The 18535-nt window shown below is 50.5% G+C and overlaps 1 protein-coding gene across 4 annotated transcripts in view; it reads left to right on the top strand.

Moving 5' to 3' along the window:
- DPF3 (double PHD fingers 3) overlaps positions 1-18535 on the top strand; it is a 257321-nt gene that overhangs the window by 156549 nt on the left and 82237 nt on the right. For all 4 annotated transcript variants that reach the window (XM_032837279.1, XM_032837280.1, XM_032837282.1 and 1 more), the window contains exon 6: positions 5971-6049. In XM_032837279.1, the coding sequence (XP_032693170.1) occupies positions 5971-6049 (79 nt within the window). The remainder of the gene's footprint in view (positions 1-5970; positions 6050-18535) is intronic.

The raw sequence follows: 18535 nt of genomic DNA, 5'->3' as shown, positions 1-18535 counted from the left end.
GAATACAGTGGGTTGAATAGATGATATTATTAACATCCATTGTACCTGTTTCTCTTTTTACTCTTTTTAAAAAAGTATGGCGGGGCGCCTGGGTGGCTCAGTGGGTTAAGCCGCTGCCTTCGGCTCAGGTCATGATCTCAGCGTTCTGGGATCGAGTCCCGCATCGGGCTCTCTGCTCAGCCGGGAGCCTGCTTCCCTCTCTCTCTCTGCCTGCCTCTCCGTCTGCTTGTGATTTCTCTCTGTCAAATAAATAAATAAAATCTTTAAAAAAAAAAAAAAAAGTATGGCTACTAGAAAATTTAAAATGATGTGTGTGGTTCACATTATGTCTCTATTGGCCAGCACTTCTTGTTTCATTCCCAGATTCTGGGATTATTACTCCCAGACAGATTATGGAATTTGCTCAAGGTCATCTAACCTAGTAAAGAAGAAGTCAGGATTCGAACACAGGTCTGTGCTTTTGTCATGGAGTCATGCCTGGCCCAGTGCCCATCATGGGACTAAAGACCAGCTTGTCAAATGAATGACTGAGTGTTAGGAAAGAAAGAAAAGTTCTGTTTCAACTTTCTGGGAGCAGAGAGAAGGCCTGAGCACAGTGAGGGAGCTGGATGGGGCTTCGCCTAGCTCAGGGCCCATCTGATGTTGGCCAAGAGCCAGCTAAATGGCTCGATGTTAGGTAGGGACACTATGGACATGTCACCCATGGTGGGAGCCATGGGATGACCTAGAAGGACGTAAGCAGGCCTGCCTGGGCTGGAATACAGGTGTGAGACTGCTTCACCCATAGCCTCAGTTAAGCTACGCTTTTAAGTGGTATATTCAGGCAGCGGCTGGTTCCCGGAGAGTGTTTCTGTTGTCAGGACTGATAGGTGGAACCTCAATGTGTGGTCCCTGGACTTCGACCTCAGGACCACTTGGGGGGTTATCAGACACACAGGACCCTGGACTCCACCCGAGATGGACCAAATTAGAGCCTGCACTTTGACAAGACCCCTAGGTGCTTTGTGCACTCATTGAGGAAGTCAGGGGTGAGGTAGTGATTCCAAGAACAGCCTCTGCCCTGTTTGAACCATGTGTTCAAATCCCAGCTCCACTATTTACTAGACTTTGGGTGAATTATGTAACCTCATCATCTTGATCAAATTATAGCAATACTCTGGGCCTCAGTTTTTCATCAGGAAAACGGAGTACTAATACCCAGACAATTCTGAGTGCTTAATAAAGTCTAGACATTGCTCGGAGGGTGCAAAGGGAACAACACTTGGAGTTCTGATGATCAGACCCAACAATTAATAATTGCATCTTTGCTAACTTTAGCCCAAGGAATCCAAGCTCTTTAAAATTCATGAAATCCCTGGAAGTCATCCATGTGAGCATTATCAATCAATCAATCAATCAGGAACTGTTTATTGATGCGCTATGGTGCAGTCCTGTGCTTCTCAAACTAATGTGCATGAGAAGCTCATGGTGATCTTGTTAAAGTGCAAATTCAGACGCAGTGGGTCTGGGGGTGTGGGGGGCACTGAGAGTTTGTCTGGTTAACAAGCTCCCAGGTGATGCCCGCACTGCTGGTCTGAGGGCCACATTTTAAATAGCAAGGATGTGGGGGCACCTGGATGGCTCAGTCTGTTGAGTGTCTGCCTTCGGCTCAGGTCATGATCCCAGGGTCTTGGGATGGAGCCCTCCATCCAGCTCCCTGCTCGGCAGGGAATCTGTTCCCCTCTCCTCCCCATTCATGTTCTCTCTCTCTCTCTCAAATAAATAAATAAAATATTTAAAAAACCCCACAAATAAATAAATAGCAAGGATAGGGAGCTATGGTTCTTTTTTTTTTTTTTTTTTTTTTTGGTCTCAGGAATTCTTTACTTAAAAATTACTGAGAGCCCCCCTGAAAGCTATTGTTCTGGTGGGTTATAGCTAGTGATACTTACTGTATTAGAAATTCAAGCAGAAGAAATGTTAATCTTCAGAATACACCAGCACACAGAACGAGGACATCATCATGTCAGGGAGCCTCTGGAAAATGCCATGGTGCGCTTGTGAGAGAACGAGAGTGTAAAGTTTCAAGGAACATTCTCGGACTATTCAGTGCTGTGATGCAGACCCCCTTATGAGCCATTACTTGAGAACAGCTCCCATAGAGGAACTAGCTCCCTGAGCCCGAGTCAAGGGTCTTTTAATTGCAAGAAACTCCACACTTCAGCAAAAACGGGGAGTATTTGAAAAGCGGCTGGGTTATTGCCCCAAATATGTACAATTTTTGAAGTTTCAACTCTCAGGAAGGGCAAGAAAATGGCAGGGACTTAGGACAGGGAAAGAACCTAGGCCGTTGTGGCCCCTGCTTCTTCCTTCTTTATTTTTCTGTCAGAAGACTCTGTTTCCTAGCTCCATATCTCCTGCATTGACGGGCTCCCAGTTCATGTACCTGTGTTCACTACAGTCATTGCCCCAACGCCAGGTGCTTGGAGGTGGAATCTGATTGGCCCAGCTTAGGTCATGTGACCACTTTTGAGCCAGCCAATCAACTGAGGCCAGTGGGGCTGGGCCACGTGGTACAATCAAGGCTGTCTTAATCAAGGCTTACCAGTGTCTGAATGGGAGGTGGGGTGGGGAAGAGTAGAGTGGGATGAACAATTCTCAGAGAGGGAGGACTGGTTTCTTTTGGACAGTCAGCCTCAAAGTTTTACAGAATAGAGCCTGGAAACCTAGGCTGTGCTCCTTCTACTGACTCTGTGACTATGGATGAGTCACAAACCTTAGAGCTGGTCTCATCAGTGCCGATGGGAATAGTATTACTTTCTGTAACTCATGGTATACGGTAGGAATGAATTGACCTAATACATGTAAGAGAGCTTGGGATGCTATGTGCCCAACACCGATCTAAGTGTTGGGTGTTCATACCAAAGTGTGAAATGCCCTCTTTGCTCTTAAGGACTTTGGGATTAAATTGAGGAGAAAATGCGAATGGCCATGATACAATTAGAAAACAGCAGGCTTCTGCCTGTGCACTAACCAAATGCAGTAAAAGTTCAGAGGAGAGAGAAGAGATCAGCTTGGGCAAGAAGGGGACGTAATTTATCAAGCACTTCCTGTGGATGTGGCTCTGTCCCCTGTGGTTTCACACACTCTTAGCGCCAGCCCTCTCAGCAACTCTGCACTAAAGGTGTTGCTGTGCCCATTTTACAGCTGAGAAAATGAAAACCTAGAGAAGTAACTTGTTTACAGACACATGGCTGATGATTTAACCCATGCCTGTTTGACTTTAAAGCTGATGTTCTTTTTACTCCTTAGTCTGGCGGGAGGAAAGTTCTCAGAGGAGTGGGATGTTAGTGGGGCTAAACGATGGAGAACTGTGGGTGGCAGAGCAGAGGCTGGTCAGTGGCAGGGATCATATATGAGCACGAGGGGAACCTGATGAGATTGGCACTAGGTTGCTGTTGGGTGTGTCAGTGGGTGTTAGATGGCAATGAATGAATGAATGAGTGACCCTAACTGATCTGGGAGTCCCAGGGTGGACTGGGAAGGGCAGTGCAGAGTAGAACCCCAGCTGGTAGGTTCTTTGAGCCGCTCAGGGTCAGTGGGTGCGCTCCTGGATTAAAATGTGGAACAGAAGGGAAATGCAAAGTCTAAGATGACGTTTGAAGGAAGAAACAACAGCATTATGATATAAAGAATGAAGGAGAACCAAATACGGCCGACTCGCTGACTGACTGACGGGCCAACTGATTTAGCCCAGGCTTATTAAAAGTGTCTTAAGTGTCAGGCCCCGTACCAGGTTTTGAATATAGTGCAGCCCAAGTAGACGTTTTCCAGCCCTTATTGGGGAGACAGAAGATCAACAAGTACAGCAACAACATGTATAATATAATGTCAAACCACGCTAAGTGTCGGGACAAAACATACAGCTGGGCAGGGGAAAGAGAATGATGGAGAGGCTATGAATGGATCTAGGTTGGTCAGGGAGGGCTTCTCGGGGGAGGTGACATCTGAGCAAACATCTGAGTTTCCAAGTTTGAGCGATTCCCTTCCGTGTGCCCATTTTGCAGTTGAGGAAACCAAGGTGCAGGGAGAGTGTGGAAGCCATGGTGCTGGTCTGTCCTGCGGGGTGAGATCCAGCCCTGGCTCTCAGCGGGGGCCCTCCCCCTTCTGCAGGCAGCTCCCCCACGAGTGCGCGCTTCCCCTCCTCTTGGCCCAGGCGGTATTTTTAGTCTCAGAGCCCCTTTCCCGCGTCTGCTGTTGGCTCGTCATTCTGCTTGACTTGCTTTCACCTGCAGCAGGCGGCTGTGACAGGGCTGCGGGCTGCGCACGTCAAGCTGTCCCTGGCTTCACCATGGGGGCGTGGGGGGGGCAGCTGAGTGTGACCACCCTCCCTGTTGTCGTGGTCGTTGTTGTCCCGGTGGTGGGCAGGTGGGGAGGCCTGTCTGTGCCCCCCCCACCCCCCCACCCCCCCCACCCCCGTGACCGCAGCACCTCACAGCTCCCCCTGCAGGTCAACTCTGAGTAATGAGGGCTGGGGTGGGGGTGGGGGGGTGCTGCTGGGGGCCCGCGGCCTTGGGTGGGGGCTGGGGAGGCAGAGAGGCAAAGCAGTAGGAGGGAGGGAAGCAGGGAGGTGGAATTTCGTAATTTGTTTTGGAGAGAGATGCGCTGAGGAGGTGGCGGAGGTGGTAGCTTGGCAGGTGGTGTTGACTGTGAAGAGTGTGTGTTTGTGAGAGCGTGTGAACATCGCAGGCCTGGGGTACAGGCCTTTCCGCTGTGAAATCCCCCGCAAGTGTGTGTGTGTGTGTGTGTGTGTGTGTGTGTGTGTGCATCACAGGCCTTTTGGCCTTGAGGTCCCCAGGGCCACTTGTCCAGGCCCAGGCCCTGGGACTGCCCCATTTCCCCCGCACCCCAGGTGGCTGCCATGTTTTATTTCTCATCTGCTTCGGGCCCCTTCTGGTCCCCAAAGCCCTCAGCAGGCCCTTTCCCTGGTTTGGAGTTTACTGCTACTCATTACCAGAGAATGACCTGGAGGCGGCCAGGGTGCTACCCACGTGACTGTGTGGGACTTACAAAGGTTTAAAAATAAACCTTGCCGTGTTCTTGCAGCCGCTGTCCTGGGGCTGCCATGCTGCCAGCACCCTCTCTGGCTGCTCTCCTCCACCCTTGGAGGTGGAACACTTCCCACCCCCACCCCAGGCTGGGCCGGCTCTTTCTGGAGATGCCCGCAGGGTGGTGGGATCAGGAGTCGGGACTGTGAGGTGTCAAGGCCTTTGTTACTGGCCAGAGGCCTGAAGCAGGTCACACCGGGAGGCCTCAGCTGACGCTCACCCCCAGGAGGAGCAGGGGAGAGGGGTGAGGAGAGCTCACCGCCATGCCCGGGCTGGATTCCAGGCCTGGCTGGCCCCTGAGAGACTTGAAGAGGACTGTGTGAGCCTGGGGCGAGAGCCCGGGGTGATGACTGCAGTCACACTCCCTGCTCCAGGCCGCCATCATCCGGTCAGCTGAGGGGAGCAGGGTGGGCATCTCCATGTGGGGCCCATGAAGCTAGAAGGCCACGCAGCTGGAGGAGGAGGTCCCTGTGGCAACCATAGAGAACAGGGATGGGGAAGATGAAGGGTTTGCAGTCAGACTGTTGTGAGTTTACGTCCTGGCTCCGCACTTCATAGCGGAGGGACCCTGGGCGAGCTACTTAACCTGGGGTTGCCTCAGTCTCCCGATCTGCAAAATGGGGAGAAAAGTAGTACCTCTCTTGGAGTTGTGAGAGTTTCATGAGATGACGTGGGTGAGTAGCTGAGTGCTCTGGAGCAAGTTCCCTGACCTCTCTGGGCCTCAGTTTCCAGGCCTGTAGAATGGGGTTGGTATTGGTTCAAAGGCTGTGAGGAAGACCAGAGGAAGAGATGTAGGTGAAGTGCTCGGGGCCTCACAGAGTACAAGCTCAGGAGCCGTAGTGAGCATCACTGTAACGGGCATCCCCGTTCCTTGTCTCCCCAGGCCCGTGGCTCGGCAGGTGGCCGGAGGAGGCACGATGCTGCCTCTCAGGAAGACCATGACAAACCTTACGTCTGTGACAGTAAGTATGGCCCAGGCCGCCTTCCTGACCCTGCCTCTGCCCCTGGTACCCCCTTCCCTGCGCTTCCCTGGCTGTTGCACCCCCAGCCTCAGCCTCCCTGGCTTCCCCTCTTGGGCCTGCCCCCCAGCTCGCATGCCTGCCACCAAGGGACCATTTTTTGTTGCCGCCGCCAAGGCTTCGCCTACCCAGGTGTTTGTGCGTGAGGGAGAAGGCAGCCAGGGGTGCCGGCCTCCTGTCTCTGGCAGCTCTTCCTCCGTGGCTTTTTTCTGGCGAGCTCTCTCTCTCTCTCTCTCAGATTCATCCTCTGTTTCTTTCTCTGTTTCAGAGAGTTACAAACAAAAGCATAACTCAAACTCCTCCGACAAAGGTACTTGGCTCCTTTGGCTTTTCATGTTTCGCTTTCATTTCCTTCTCTCTCTTCTGTCCCAGGTAGGGCAAGTTATGAATCTTCCTCGGACGACGACTTAGCTTAATAAACAGCCCACGGTCCATCTCCGGCCTTTCTTGCTTGCTTCAGAGGCACCTCTTGGGCAAGGACTGGCTGGTCTTGGTTTAGGGGGTGCAGACGGAGCTGGGGCAGGGAGCAGGAGTTGACCCTTCAGCTCTGAGGGATTGCTGTCAGCTGGAACACTGTTGTCTTTCTCACCTACCCGAGCATTGGGTGGTGGGTTTAAAATCCTTGCCCTAGATATCTCTCACTGTATGGGGCGCCATCTGCTCCTTCCACAGCAGGGACTGCCCTAGAAACCACACTCCCTGACCATCTTCCCTTCGTGTCTTTTCCGCTCCGAGGACGCAGAGCTGGGCCACGGGGGAAGGGCAGCGAGGTGGCTCAGGCAGGGTTGTGGCTCAGTGGTTCCTTTCGCAGGCATCTGGCGGTGTCCGCATTCGCTGTGGAAGCAGAGGGCGAATGGGGGAGGTGGGGCTCAGGGAGCACATCGGGGGTGGTGCTCCTTCCCTCCCTCTTCACTGGCCTCTTCTGATTTCAAAAAGTTGTTCTGTGCCTGGTGGGGTGACAGCTGTTGGAGAACATTTTGCTAGAAGAACTCAAACTCCATGACCCCCATTTGGCTGCTTAATACACCGTACCGATGGCACTCACGAGACAACTCTTACAGGTAACACCTCCGTCCCACAGCGGTTTTGTTCCAGGACCAGGAGGAGGCAGGGCATGGGGGCTGGTGTCTCTTGGCGAAGTCATGAGGTACCTGTTTTGGCCTGGGTCTTGCCTCCCGGAAGGGCCTCTGTTTTGTTCGGCTGCACCAAAGCCCTAGCACGTGAGCCCTCTGGGGACTGGTTCCGGGCTGGGAAGGGTCAGAAGGACCCCCGAAGAGCAGACTTTCCAGCTGTGTCTGGCTGGAGCCGCCCAGCCCCCAAGAATGCCAACAGCTGCTTTGGGACTGGGGCACTGCCATTCAATTTCTCTTTTAAATAGCTTCATTTTTGTGATCTGATTTTCTGCTCGCATAGCTAGTGGGATTACTTTTTTGCTCTATCTCTTCAGTTTTCATGGGACTTGCAGCCCATAATCCCATAAATTCCCAGACACCCCTGACAAGGCCCTTCCTCACCCACCTCTCAGTTCCTCTCTTCACTCCTTTTCCAGCTGTCCTCCTCCTCGCCTGTTAACCTCCATGGAGCACCCTCTGTGGGTGTCCCTCGCTTGCCTGGCTCCCGTCTTTCTGCACCGGGTGCTTACATCCTGTCCTTCCCCCAACCCTTGTCACTGTGCTTAGGAGCTCCCAGGGCCATTCGCTCTTTTTCTGTCCCCTTCCCCGCAGTCTCTTCCTCCTTCTGTTTACCCCGTGATGCTCCGGAGGACTATACAAAGGCCTGATGTTGGCTTTCTGGAAGTCTCAGTGGCTGATTCCTTGGCTCTGCCCATGCAGCCGCTGCCTCCCTTCTCCTCCCTCGGGGACCACGGCCTACCGTAGATTGCCCTTCTCTCTCCTGGCTCTCTTAGGGAATTGTGTGGCAGCTTGGTGATTAATAGACTTTATTTTTATCTGGTGCCCTTCAGACACGTGATCCTTTGGGATAGGGATGACCTTTGGGGAGGTCATGAGGCCCACCCTCCACCCCCGAACTGAGCAAGGAATGCTTTTAATAATCTCTAATGGATCCTAAGTAGAGATGTGTCCGGTCACCTCCTTGAGTGTCCCCAGGGATGGTGTTACCATAAACTACCCTTTCTTTCATGATTCCAACTGTGCTCTGTTTTCCCTTAATAGGAGCTAAATTTTCCATTTTAGCAGATTTTGTCTTTTGCCCCTTTATCTTTTACACATCTTTCCCCCCAAAATAGGCACAGTGAGTATTTTGTCTATTCTGGGGGTGCTTTTCACATCCCCTTGTATTCTTGGTTTATTATCTAGGGCCACATCCCATAACCTCTGTGATGGCCTGCTCTAAATTCCCTTCCAGGTTTACATTTAAGTTCGGCACTCCCACTGGAAGTAACACCAGGGCCAAGTAGCTCCGAGAGTAACAGACACACTTCCCTGTTTATTTTACCCATCGGCTCTTAATAACAGCCGGTATGTGTAGAGAACTGAAGTACTTGGCCCCCCCATTGCCCTGTGCACCATGCCCACGACCTCCCATGCCGGGCCTGTCCTGACCCCATGCCTCGCCAGGTGCGTGCTCTTTTCTACTTCATGCATTTGATTTTTCTTTCTTCCATAAATCACTCTGCATTTAGCCCTATTGAGTCTCAATAAAGAGATACAATAATATGTGACTTCAATATACGAGATTCAATAAAGGCAAATTTAAAGACATTGCCCCGTAGTTGAATTTCATCCTCTGCAGATTTGCAATCCCTGCCATTGTTGTGTTGTCTATGGTTTGATTTGCATAATCCCCACTCCATCTCCGGAGTTATTTATGAAAATATTAGGCCACCTTGTACCCCGCCACCTCTTCCTGGGTTTATATGTGGAGTAGTAATAGCTATCTTTCAGGTGTGATTATGTTTAACCCTTCTTGGTTTGTATTCCTAAATGTAGTTGTCCTATTATGTTCTTGGTCCAAGCATCCCTTTCAGGATGGGTGGTTGAAATATTATCTTAGCTGCTAACTTCAGGTGATAGATAGTTTGCCAGTTGCCTTTCACTCAGCCATCGAATTTATTCCATCTCAGAGAAATACTAAATCATCTGAACATAATTTATTTTTTTTACCTAGTCTGTGGTGTGTGTGTACATGAATACTTCATTTTCCAGCAAGTAACCAATCCCTGTTAATTATCCTTAATGTTTACCAAGCTTTAGGAGTAAAATTCTGGTTCTTCTGTTTCAATCTCTTGCCAAAGAAAAATGTTTCTTATCCACAGAGCAACTGAGTATGACATTGTGGGGAAGGCTGTCGGTGTTTGTCAAAATGTGGACCTGGGCCGTCTGCACAGAGATAACCGAGATGCTTATTAAAATGTGATTTCTGGGCCTCTTACTGGACCTTCTGCATCAGAACCGCGGGGAGCAGGCTCAGGAACCTGCATATTTTGCGAGCTTCTCAGGGGAATTCCTTCTGAATTTTCAGAGTGACTGGTCTACTTCATTCAAATTCGAAGGCTTCTAGCCTTTTTATTGTTCCCTGCTTTTAGCATCCGGAAGTTCTAGAGTCTTCAGGAATTCTCCAGGCCAATGGCTATAGGCTTGCCGCACTGTTTTAGTTGGTCTCTTTAGAAATTTTCCTTTCCCGTTTTTTTCCCAGCATTGATCTAAAACTCAGCAGTCCCATATAAAGCTCAGCAATCCAGCACTTGGCCTTAATTTACTTAATAGCTTTAAATCCTAACAGTATCATTAGCCCCCTTTTAGAGGTGGGATGATAACTGGAGACAGACATACGAAAGCAATCCTTGGGTTGGGCTACTGGGTTGTTTTAAAAATCATTCTAAATGTTTATCTCTTCTCTCTCCAATCGCTCCCAGCCCTGAATTTTCTATTAGCATCACTGGGACTGACTCTGGATGAGACCCACTTTGCCATTGTCTTTGTTTAAGTAGCATCATAGGAGAGAGGATGGTGGTGGGGTGGGGGGATGATTTTCATATGGAAGAAAGGGAAAACATTGTGTCTCTAAGTAGCAGCCATGTAGAGTGGAGCAAAGCCCCCATTTACCCCTTTCCTTGGGCACAATGGAAGTGAGTCATGGAGGTTTTTTGTTTTTTTTTTTTCTTTCCCAGTTTTTTTCTTTTTTCTTCCTTTTTTTTTTTTTTTTTTAAGATTTTAAAAATTTAATTGAGAGAGTGAGAGAGTGCAAGCAGCGGGGAAGGGCAGAGGGAGAGGGTGAAGCAAGCTCTCCGCGGAGCAGGGCTCCATCCCGGGTCCCCAGGATCATGACCTGATCCGAAGGCAGACACTGAACTGGCGGAGCCATCCAGCTGCCCATTCCCAGTTTTTTCTTTAAAAATTAAAAAAAAAAAAAAATTTAAGTTTATTTTACTGTAGAAAGAATACTTAACACCTACCTTCTTAATACATTTTTAGTGTACGATAGATATTGCTGAATACAGGCACGGTGCTGGGCAGAAGATCTGTAGGGCTTATTCATCTTCCTCAACTGAAACCTTCTGCCCATTGCTTAGTGATTTCCTAACCCCCTTCTCCGCCACCCTCCGGCAACCGCCCCTGCCCCCTCGGATGCTACGAGGTTGGCTACTCATGTAAGTAGAGTCACGCAGTATTGGCTTTGCTGGGACTGGCTTATTTCACTCAGCACAACGTCCTCGAGATCCATTCATGCTGTTGCATATTGAAGGATTCCTTCTTTTTAAAAGATGGGGAATATTCCGTTGTATGGATCTACCACATTTTTGTCATTGTCCATCTGTTAATGGACAGTTAGGTTGTTTCCACATCTTGGCTACTGCGAATAGTGCTGCCATGAACCTGGGAGTGCTAATATTTCTTTGAGATCCTGATTTCCGTTCTTTTGGACAAATACCCAGAAGTGGGATTGCTGGAGCCTGTGGCAATTCTATTTTTAGTTTTTTGAGGCACCTTCGTACTATTTTCCAGAGCAGCTGCACCATTTTGCATTCTCACCAGCAGCGTCCAAGTGTTCCAGTTTCTCCACAGCCTTGCCAGTGCTTGTCTTTTGTTCCCAGTTTTTTCAGATCGCGGTGATAACGCCCGCTCACTGCGCTTACCGCCTGCGGAGCGCGGTGCTGAGCCCGTTCTGTGCGATGTCTCTGTAAGTCCTCACCGTAACCTTGAGAGGCGGGGACAGTTGACCTCACTTTAGTATGAAGAAACTGGGGTGCAGAGAGGTGAAGGGACGTGTCCACACATACTGCCGGGAAAATATGCCCTCCTACCCTGGAGTTAGGCTCTCCTGAGAGTTGAGGAAAAAACATGTTTTTAAAAGTGAATTAGGGGTGCCTGGGTGGCACAGCCAGTTAAGCGTCTGACTCTTGGTTTTGGCTCCGGTTGTGATCTCAGGATTATGAGATTGAGCCCCGCATTGGGCTCTGCACTCAGCCTGAGGTCTGCTTAAGATTCTCTCTCTATCTCGCCCCCTCTGCCCCTCCCCTGCCTCAAATAAATAAATAAGTAAATAAACCTTTGGAAGCGAATTAATGGAGCGCCCGAGTGGCTCAGTTGGTTGAGTGTCTGACTCTTGATTTTGGCTCAGGTCATGATCTCAGGGTCATGAGACTGGGCCCTGAGTCGGCTCTTCACTGGCCGTGGAGCCTGCTTAGGATTCTCTCTCCCTCTCCCTCCGCCCCTCCGCCTACCCTGTCTCCCCATCTCTAAAGAACAACCAGAAGTGAATTAATGATCACACATATCTCACTGATGAGATGAAGCCATGTCCACTGGTAACAGATGGCTTCTAGGCGTCAGGCTGGCAGGAACGGAATAGATTATATACTTTTAAGCCTTTTACATTTAAATCTATTAAAATCACCCTCTCCCCGAAACTGGGGCATTAGAGTGGATTAGTGACAAAAGGCAATAGACATGGTCAGAGCCCTCCCGGGAGCATGACTCAGCTCTGAGTGCTGTCTGGTACTCACACTCCAGGAGTGGGTGCACCCAACTCAGTCTCCAGATCAGTAAAAACCTTGGTCTCCACCACCTCTCCCCCCATAGGCATGTGTTTTTGATTGTGCGGCCCGTGACTGAAAACACGGCCACTTTGTGGTGTTGCCTCCCTTCTAGAAATTCAGTGGGGGTTAACTATGTCCAAGTGGGGCAGTTTCAGAATAGGGTTTGTGGTTCCTTCCTGCCATTCTTGGTGGTGGAATCCTGGAGGGAGAAGGGTATGGGAGGAAAAGCAAAAAGTCTGGGGGTGTGGTCCTGGTTCTACCCTTCATGGGCTAGGATGTCACTTTCCTGATTCGTCAATGAGGGGTCTCCTTTCTTGAGTATCTCGACCTCCCCCATCAGCACCCCTTCCCCACGCCATGGGCTCCTTTCTTCCCAGGCAGTGGCTTAACGATGAGTCTCTTCTCCCTGGAGACAAGATGTCGGACCATCACATTCGCAGGCTGAGAGGGGCTGTGGGCTGGATGGACTGGCATATGGGGAAGACGCAGCTTGCACCCAACGTAGTCTCAGAAAATCTGCTTGACCTCAACTTCCTAAAATTACTCTGGATTCCCCCTTACCTGAGTGTACCGGGAGAATCAGATGACTATTGCAGTCTTATTAAAAAAAAATTTTTTTTTTTTTTGAGGGCATTAAGGCCCCACATTCTCTAAGGCTCATGTGCTTTTAGCTTCGAGCTGCAGTGGAAAAGCCAATAACGCGGCCTTCAGGCTGGCTGCCCTTGTCACTGAAGGGAAGCCGGGCTCATCACTCAGTTGTCCACGCTATTATCTTGCAGGTCCTTGCATGGGGTGCGGCAGGGGAGGGTGGGGAAGGCTCCATGCCCCAGAAACTTGATTTGTGGAGCAGGGCCAGTGGCATGGGATTGATCCCTGGAGATTGAGTGCATTTGTTACGGCAAAGATGGGTCTTTTTAAATATTTAAATGCCATCCTGTTGCGGACACAGGTTGCATGGTGTCCCAGCAGGGTGGTCCCGCAGGCAGGGCTGAAGAGAAGCTGCCCAATTCTCTCCCTGCTCCCCTCACACCTGCATCTCTCTCTTTCCTTTGCTCCTGCTGCCTGCCCTGCCCTCCCCTCCCCTGGCCCACACCTCTGGCGCTCTCAAGGACTTGATTTGCCTTTTCCGAGCTGTAGCCCAAGCCCTCTTGAATTATTTTGTCCTCCAGCCAGAGCCGATTCTCCGCTAGCTGTTCCTGAATGCAAACTTTGTGGCAAATAATTCCTACCAAGATGCAGAGGACCAGTAACAGGGTAGATATGAACATGGGCAGCAGATTTTTTTAAAAACGATCTTTTCTATGGAAATAATACCTATTCACTGCAAAAAAATCAGAAATCACAGATTCGCATAAAGGAGAAATAAAAATCACCCATAAGCTTTCTCCTGAGAGATAGCTTCCGTTTTGGTTTTGTATATCATTTGAGGATTCTATCTCCGTTTCTCTCTGTACACACACACACACACAGACATACACACACACGCACACACGTGCGTGTGCATGCATGCACACCATGGTACAGACCGTTTTCACCCATCCCCCCACTCAACAGTACATGGGAAGCATCGCTTTAGGTTAGTAAAGGCATGTTAATGACATTGGAGGGCTACATGGTGTCCCATCACGTGGGCATGCCCCAGTTTGCTCAAGCCGTGTTCCGCTTGTTGGACATTTAGGCAGTTTAAAGTTTGTTCACTATTGCCAACAATATTGAGGCTGTATCTTTGCATAATGCTTTCATGATTTCCTAGGAGTGGAATTGTAAGGTCAAAGGGCCTGGGGCACAGCCTTTGATGTGTCTCACTTCCAGTCGCTGTGGGGGTTAAGGGAAGTGGGCAGCAAGGTCAGGGCCACCCAGGTGAGAGAGAGAGAGAGAGAGAGCTCTGTGAAGAGGGACGTGACCTGACTTTGGAGTGAGAAAAAGCCGAGGTCAGATGGCGGTTCTGCTGGTTTTTCGCTTGTTACCTGGGGCCTTTTGAAATAATCATTTTGCTGCTGGGAGGCTCCAGGTCCAGGTGTGGAGTGGGGATGGTGCATGGTCGGGAAAGGCACGTGTGATGATGTATATAAAAATGTTTGCACCTGGGATATGCTTAATGAATGTTTCTTCCTCTTTCGCTGGTTCCTTCTGTCCTCCATCTCCAGTAGAGTTGGAAAGATAAGGCCGCTATCACAGAGATAACACCCGGCCAGGTATAGTTCACTGAGTAGATAGAGAGCGCTGTCGGGATTCAGGGGAGGGAGTGGTGGGCGGGGGTGGGGGGGCAGGAGCTGGTGTGTCGGAGGCTACTTCCCTAGGAGGCCAAGCAGAGCTTGTGAGAATGTGTGTTGAATTGACTTTATTCTCCCCGGAGGGAGGGGTATGTGTGGGAGTTGGTGGTGGCAGACCAGCAGGCTAATAGCAATAATAGCAGAAGTTCATTGACTTATATTATGGGCCTGGAACATTCTGTGGGTTTTATCTATATTAATTCTTTAACCCTCACAGAAGTGCCATGAGACAGATGGTATGGTCACCTCCATCCTACAGATAAGGAGACTGGGGAGAAGAGGGGTTAATTAGCTTTCCTGAGGTCAACCAGAAAAAAAAAATGGTGGAGCCAGGATTGGATCCCAGTCAGCAATGCCTCCCCCCCCCACCCTACAGTGTCTCCCACCTCTCCTGTCACTCACCTTTTCCTGGGATCTGCCTTACCTTGTGTAGGCCACCACCTGTCACACTGGATGATGGCAGTCTGTCAGTTCTTTGGGCTGAGCTGTGAGCCTCTGGAGGGCATGAGGTATGCTACATTCACCCTGCATCCCAGCCCTAGCACAATGGTTGCTCCCAAAATGTGGAGGAGTGTGGGATGCACAGAGCAGGACAGGGGAGAGACCAGCTTGGCCAGAACAGAGCACTGGGGTAGGAAGACTGGGGGGTTCAGCATGGGACAAGGGTACTGGGAATGGCAGGCTGATTTGCTTAGAGGTGGGCCTGCATCATCAGTTGTGAACATGATGATCCCAGAAAGGTGTGTTCTGGAAAGGTGTATTCAGGGCAGGGAGCCTGCAGCCTGAGGGCTGAGAAGGAGATAGGAGAAGATGTGAAGTCTGGATGGTGGTGACAGCAAGGGCAAAGTAGACGGGGCCAACAGGAGAGACTTTATGAGTGAAAATCCTGCAGAATGGGATGTGGGGTCCAAGTGAGAGGGAGGAGCTCTTGAAGTCTTGAGCTTGGGTCATGGAGACATGAGGAGGCTTAACTGGAATATTCTAGAGGAGAAGTTAGTTTTGGGGAATGAAGAAACTGACACAGGAGTAGGTGGAACTAGTAGGACATCCAGGCAGCAATATTCACCACATGCTAATGGGCATTTTGTTCCCCAAAGGAAGCAAGGCACTTACGTGGATGCTGTAGGTGGATGGGGGTCTACCTCAGGGAAAGGCCAATGGGACACACCGGGTAGGTCGGGACTCCCAAATAAAGCCCCATCTGCATCTGAGGCAAAGTTGATGGCAGATGTTCACCTGGAGAGCCTGAGGGAGAGCACCCTAGCCACATTTCCAGATCTGGGGGCTGCCATACTTTATGGTAACATGTCTAATTTTTTTTTAAACCTTCCTTTGTTTATTTTCCCCGGAAATGTTGACATTTACATTTATTATTTAGGTAATTTTTAATGCATGATTAAAAACAGAATTATATTTTGCCCTTTAAGTAGATTAAGGACGTGCCAGGGTAGGACACACCAGAATAAGGACTGAAGATACGGTCTCTGCAAGGGGACCCCAGAATGCGGTTCTCGAGTCAGAACTCCAGGATTTGAATCTTTGCTACATCACTTCCTGGCTGTGACCTTAGGCAAATCCCCAAACCTCTCTGAGCTTTGCTTTCTTTTTGTGTCAAGTGAGGACAATAAGATTAACCTTAGAGGGTTTCCCAGAGGGTTAAACGAGACTGTGTGCAAAAACAGTTAGCTCACTGTCTGGTTCATAGTTGTGCTCAATAAATATTTATTTATTTTTTAATGCCAAGTTAGGAAAGTAGAGCTTGGGTCCCCAGTTCTGTTCTGTGCCCTGGCTACTGGAGGCATCAGGGACCAGAGGAGGTAGCAAGCACGCCTTACGTTGAGTGGGCGTAAGGCCGGTCACTGTGTTGAGTACTTCCCAAGGATGAGCTCTTTCAGTTCTCATAACACCCAGGTGAGATGTGAACTGTCATCAGCCCCATTTTCCAGACCAGGAAACCAAGGTTTGGAGAGATTAAGTAACTTGCCCAAGGTCACCCACCCCAAGCAGGCAGATCCCAGAGTTCACGAGAGTTCTGCTACCCTGCTTCTCAGCGAGGCAGGAAAGAGTCCCACTAACACACTTAATGCTTTGGTTTGGGGAGTTTCTGCATTCTCTGCTGGGGATCTGAAATCGGGTTTTTTGTATTTAGAAATGAAAGGCTTGTTGCTTATCTCCATTCTTCCTGTTTTTTAAAAACCAGAGTCACATTCAGTATATAGCAAATTCCTGAAATAAGCAGAATGCCCTCCCTCACTGAAGACACAGGACTTGCGGATCACTGGCATTTGATAGATCCTGTCTCTGGGCTCATTCCTAATACATGGGTCCGTGCCAGGCCCCAAGGAATGCGGCTTTGAAAAATCAGGATGTTACATCCCACCCTTATTCCATCCCCCCTGTGCTTCTATCCGGAAGAATTCAGTTTAAAATAAGCACCAAGTGTGGCCTGGAAGAAGAAACGAAGCCACAGGAAGGCAGCTGCCAACCCGGCTTGGTTGGGGGAAGGGGATAGGGATGTAGGCAGCCCAGGGTGGGTCCTAAGGCCGGGAGCTGACCCTGGTTTTCTCTCAGGGTCCAGGGACTAGTTGCTGAGGCATACAGGCCTCAGAGAGCCCAGAGAAAACAGAGAATCACCAAGTGCTAGAATCAAAAGACTTTGAGATCATTTGATTCAACTGTCCTGTTTTACAGTTGGGGAAACCAAGGCCCAAAGAAGTATGGGGTTTGTCCACAGGTACATAGCTGGTGAGTAGGCGAGCCAGGGCCAGAACCCTGGCTTCCCAAAGGCCACCCAACGTGTCTGGGCCTTGGACATCTGGGCCAGGAGGAGAAGCCCACTGGGACTTGCCCAAGGGGGGCCTCTTGATGCCGAGACACTGCAGGACCCGGGCTACCCTCCTCATTTGGGTCAGTGGAGCCATCGTTGGCTCTTTAAGGCCTAGGCATTAAAAATAGTCGTAGGGATTAATACCCCACCGTGAGCAAGTCTGCCCTGGTGGCTTTTTGAAGTAGCCCCCGAGTTTTATCCCACGCTGAGTCCTGCAGGGCTTTCCTCACTGGGGCTTCTCCCTACCCAGGGACTACCCAGGGGATTGCAGGCCTTCCTCCATCCCCCACATGCTTCTGCGGAGAGAAGTCAGGAAGGTATGGGGAGCCCCAAACGTCTATGGCCCAGTCTGGTAGGGTATGATTCCCTTGTCAGATCGGCCTCCTTGTGTATCCGTCCTGGGCCCAGTGGGACATAGGATTCTACTCAGAAGGGCTGAAGGGAAGACAAGCGGCTGACGGGACGATGAAGGAGATGTGGGCGGGATAGCAAGTGCCAGCAGGGAGAGGGGCAGCCCTTCCATCTCGAGTGCCAAGGGGCAGGGGGAGGACACATGGTGCCCAGGACGAGGGAGGGTGGGGTAGTGCCTGTGCCAGCACGCTGCCCAAGCAGGAAGGGCAGGGCACCAATTCCCATCTTCCTCTTCTCACCCTCCATTCTCCTGTCCGTGCCTCCCGCCGGCCAAACCAGAGGCATAGGGCGAGGGGCCGTGGAGGTCAGCTCCAGGCAGTGGCAGGGGCGTCCCAAGGGAGGATAGCACATTGTTCAGCCATGTGCTTCAAAGCCAGGCAGACCTGAGTTCAAATCCTGCCCTGCCATGGAGGGAGTTGCTTCAACGCCCTCAGACTCAGTTTCCCCATCTGTGAAGTGGGGCCGACCATCCCTATCTTGTGGGCTGCTATGAACTCCCGCGTGGGACCGTGTGCCTGCCTCACAGTCTGTAAGTGTGACGGTCTGGAGGCCTCAGCAGCCAACAGGTGCTGCTGGGTCGATTTTACAGACTGAGGAAGTGGAGCTGCAGAGAGAGGGAAGTAGCATCCTCGGGTCGTGGAAAAGTGCCACGGGGCAGAACTGGGAATGAGATGCGGCCTGGTGACTCCCAAGGCCCAGGCTTTGTCGTTGGACGCTCATCCTGTAATTGCTTTCAGTCTCTCGGAAACCACTGGCTCAGATACCCACTGCGTGCTCCAAGTTGGGCTGATGAAAATGTGCCAGAGTCATTAAGTTATCAGTGGGGAAGGCGGCTGCTTCTCCCCTGCAGGAAGGATTCTGCTGTCTGCAGCAGCCGGCTTTGTTCGCGCAAACTGCCCCTGATTCTCCGCCCTCCT

The sequence above is a fragment of the Lontra canadensis genome, unplaced genomic scaffold (assembly GCF_010015895.1).
Source record: "Lontra canadensis isolate GAN:19392208 unplaced genomic scaffold, GSC_riverotter_1.0 scaffold98, whole genome shotgun sequence".
NCBI classification, from domain to species: Eukaryota; Metazoa; Chordata; class Mammalia; order Carnivora; family Mustelidae; genus Lontra; species Lontra canadensis.
This window is presented reverse-complemented; position numbering and strand designations above follow the sequence as displayed.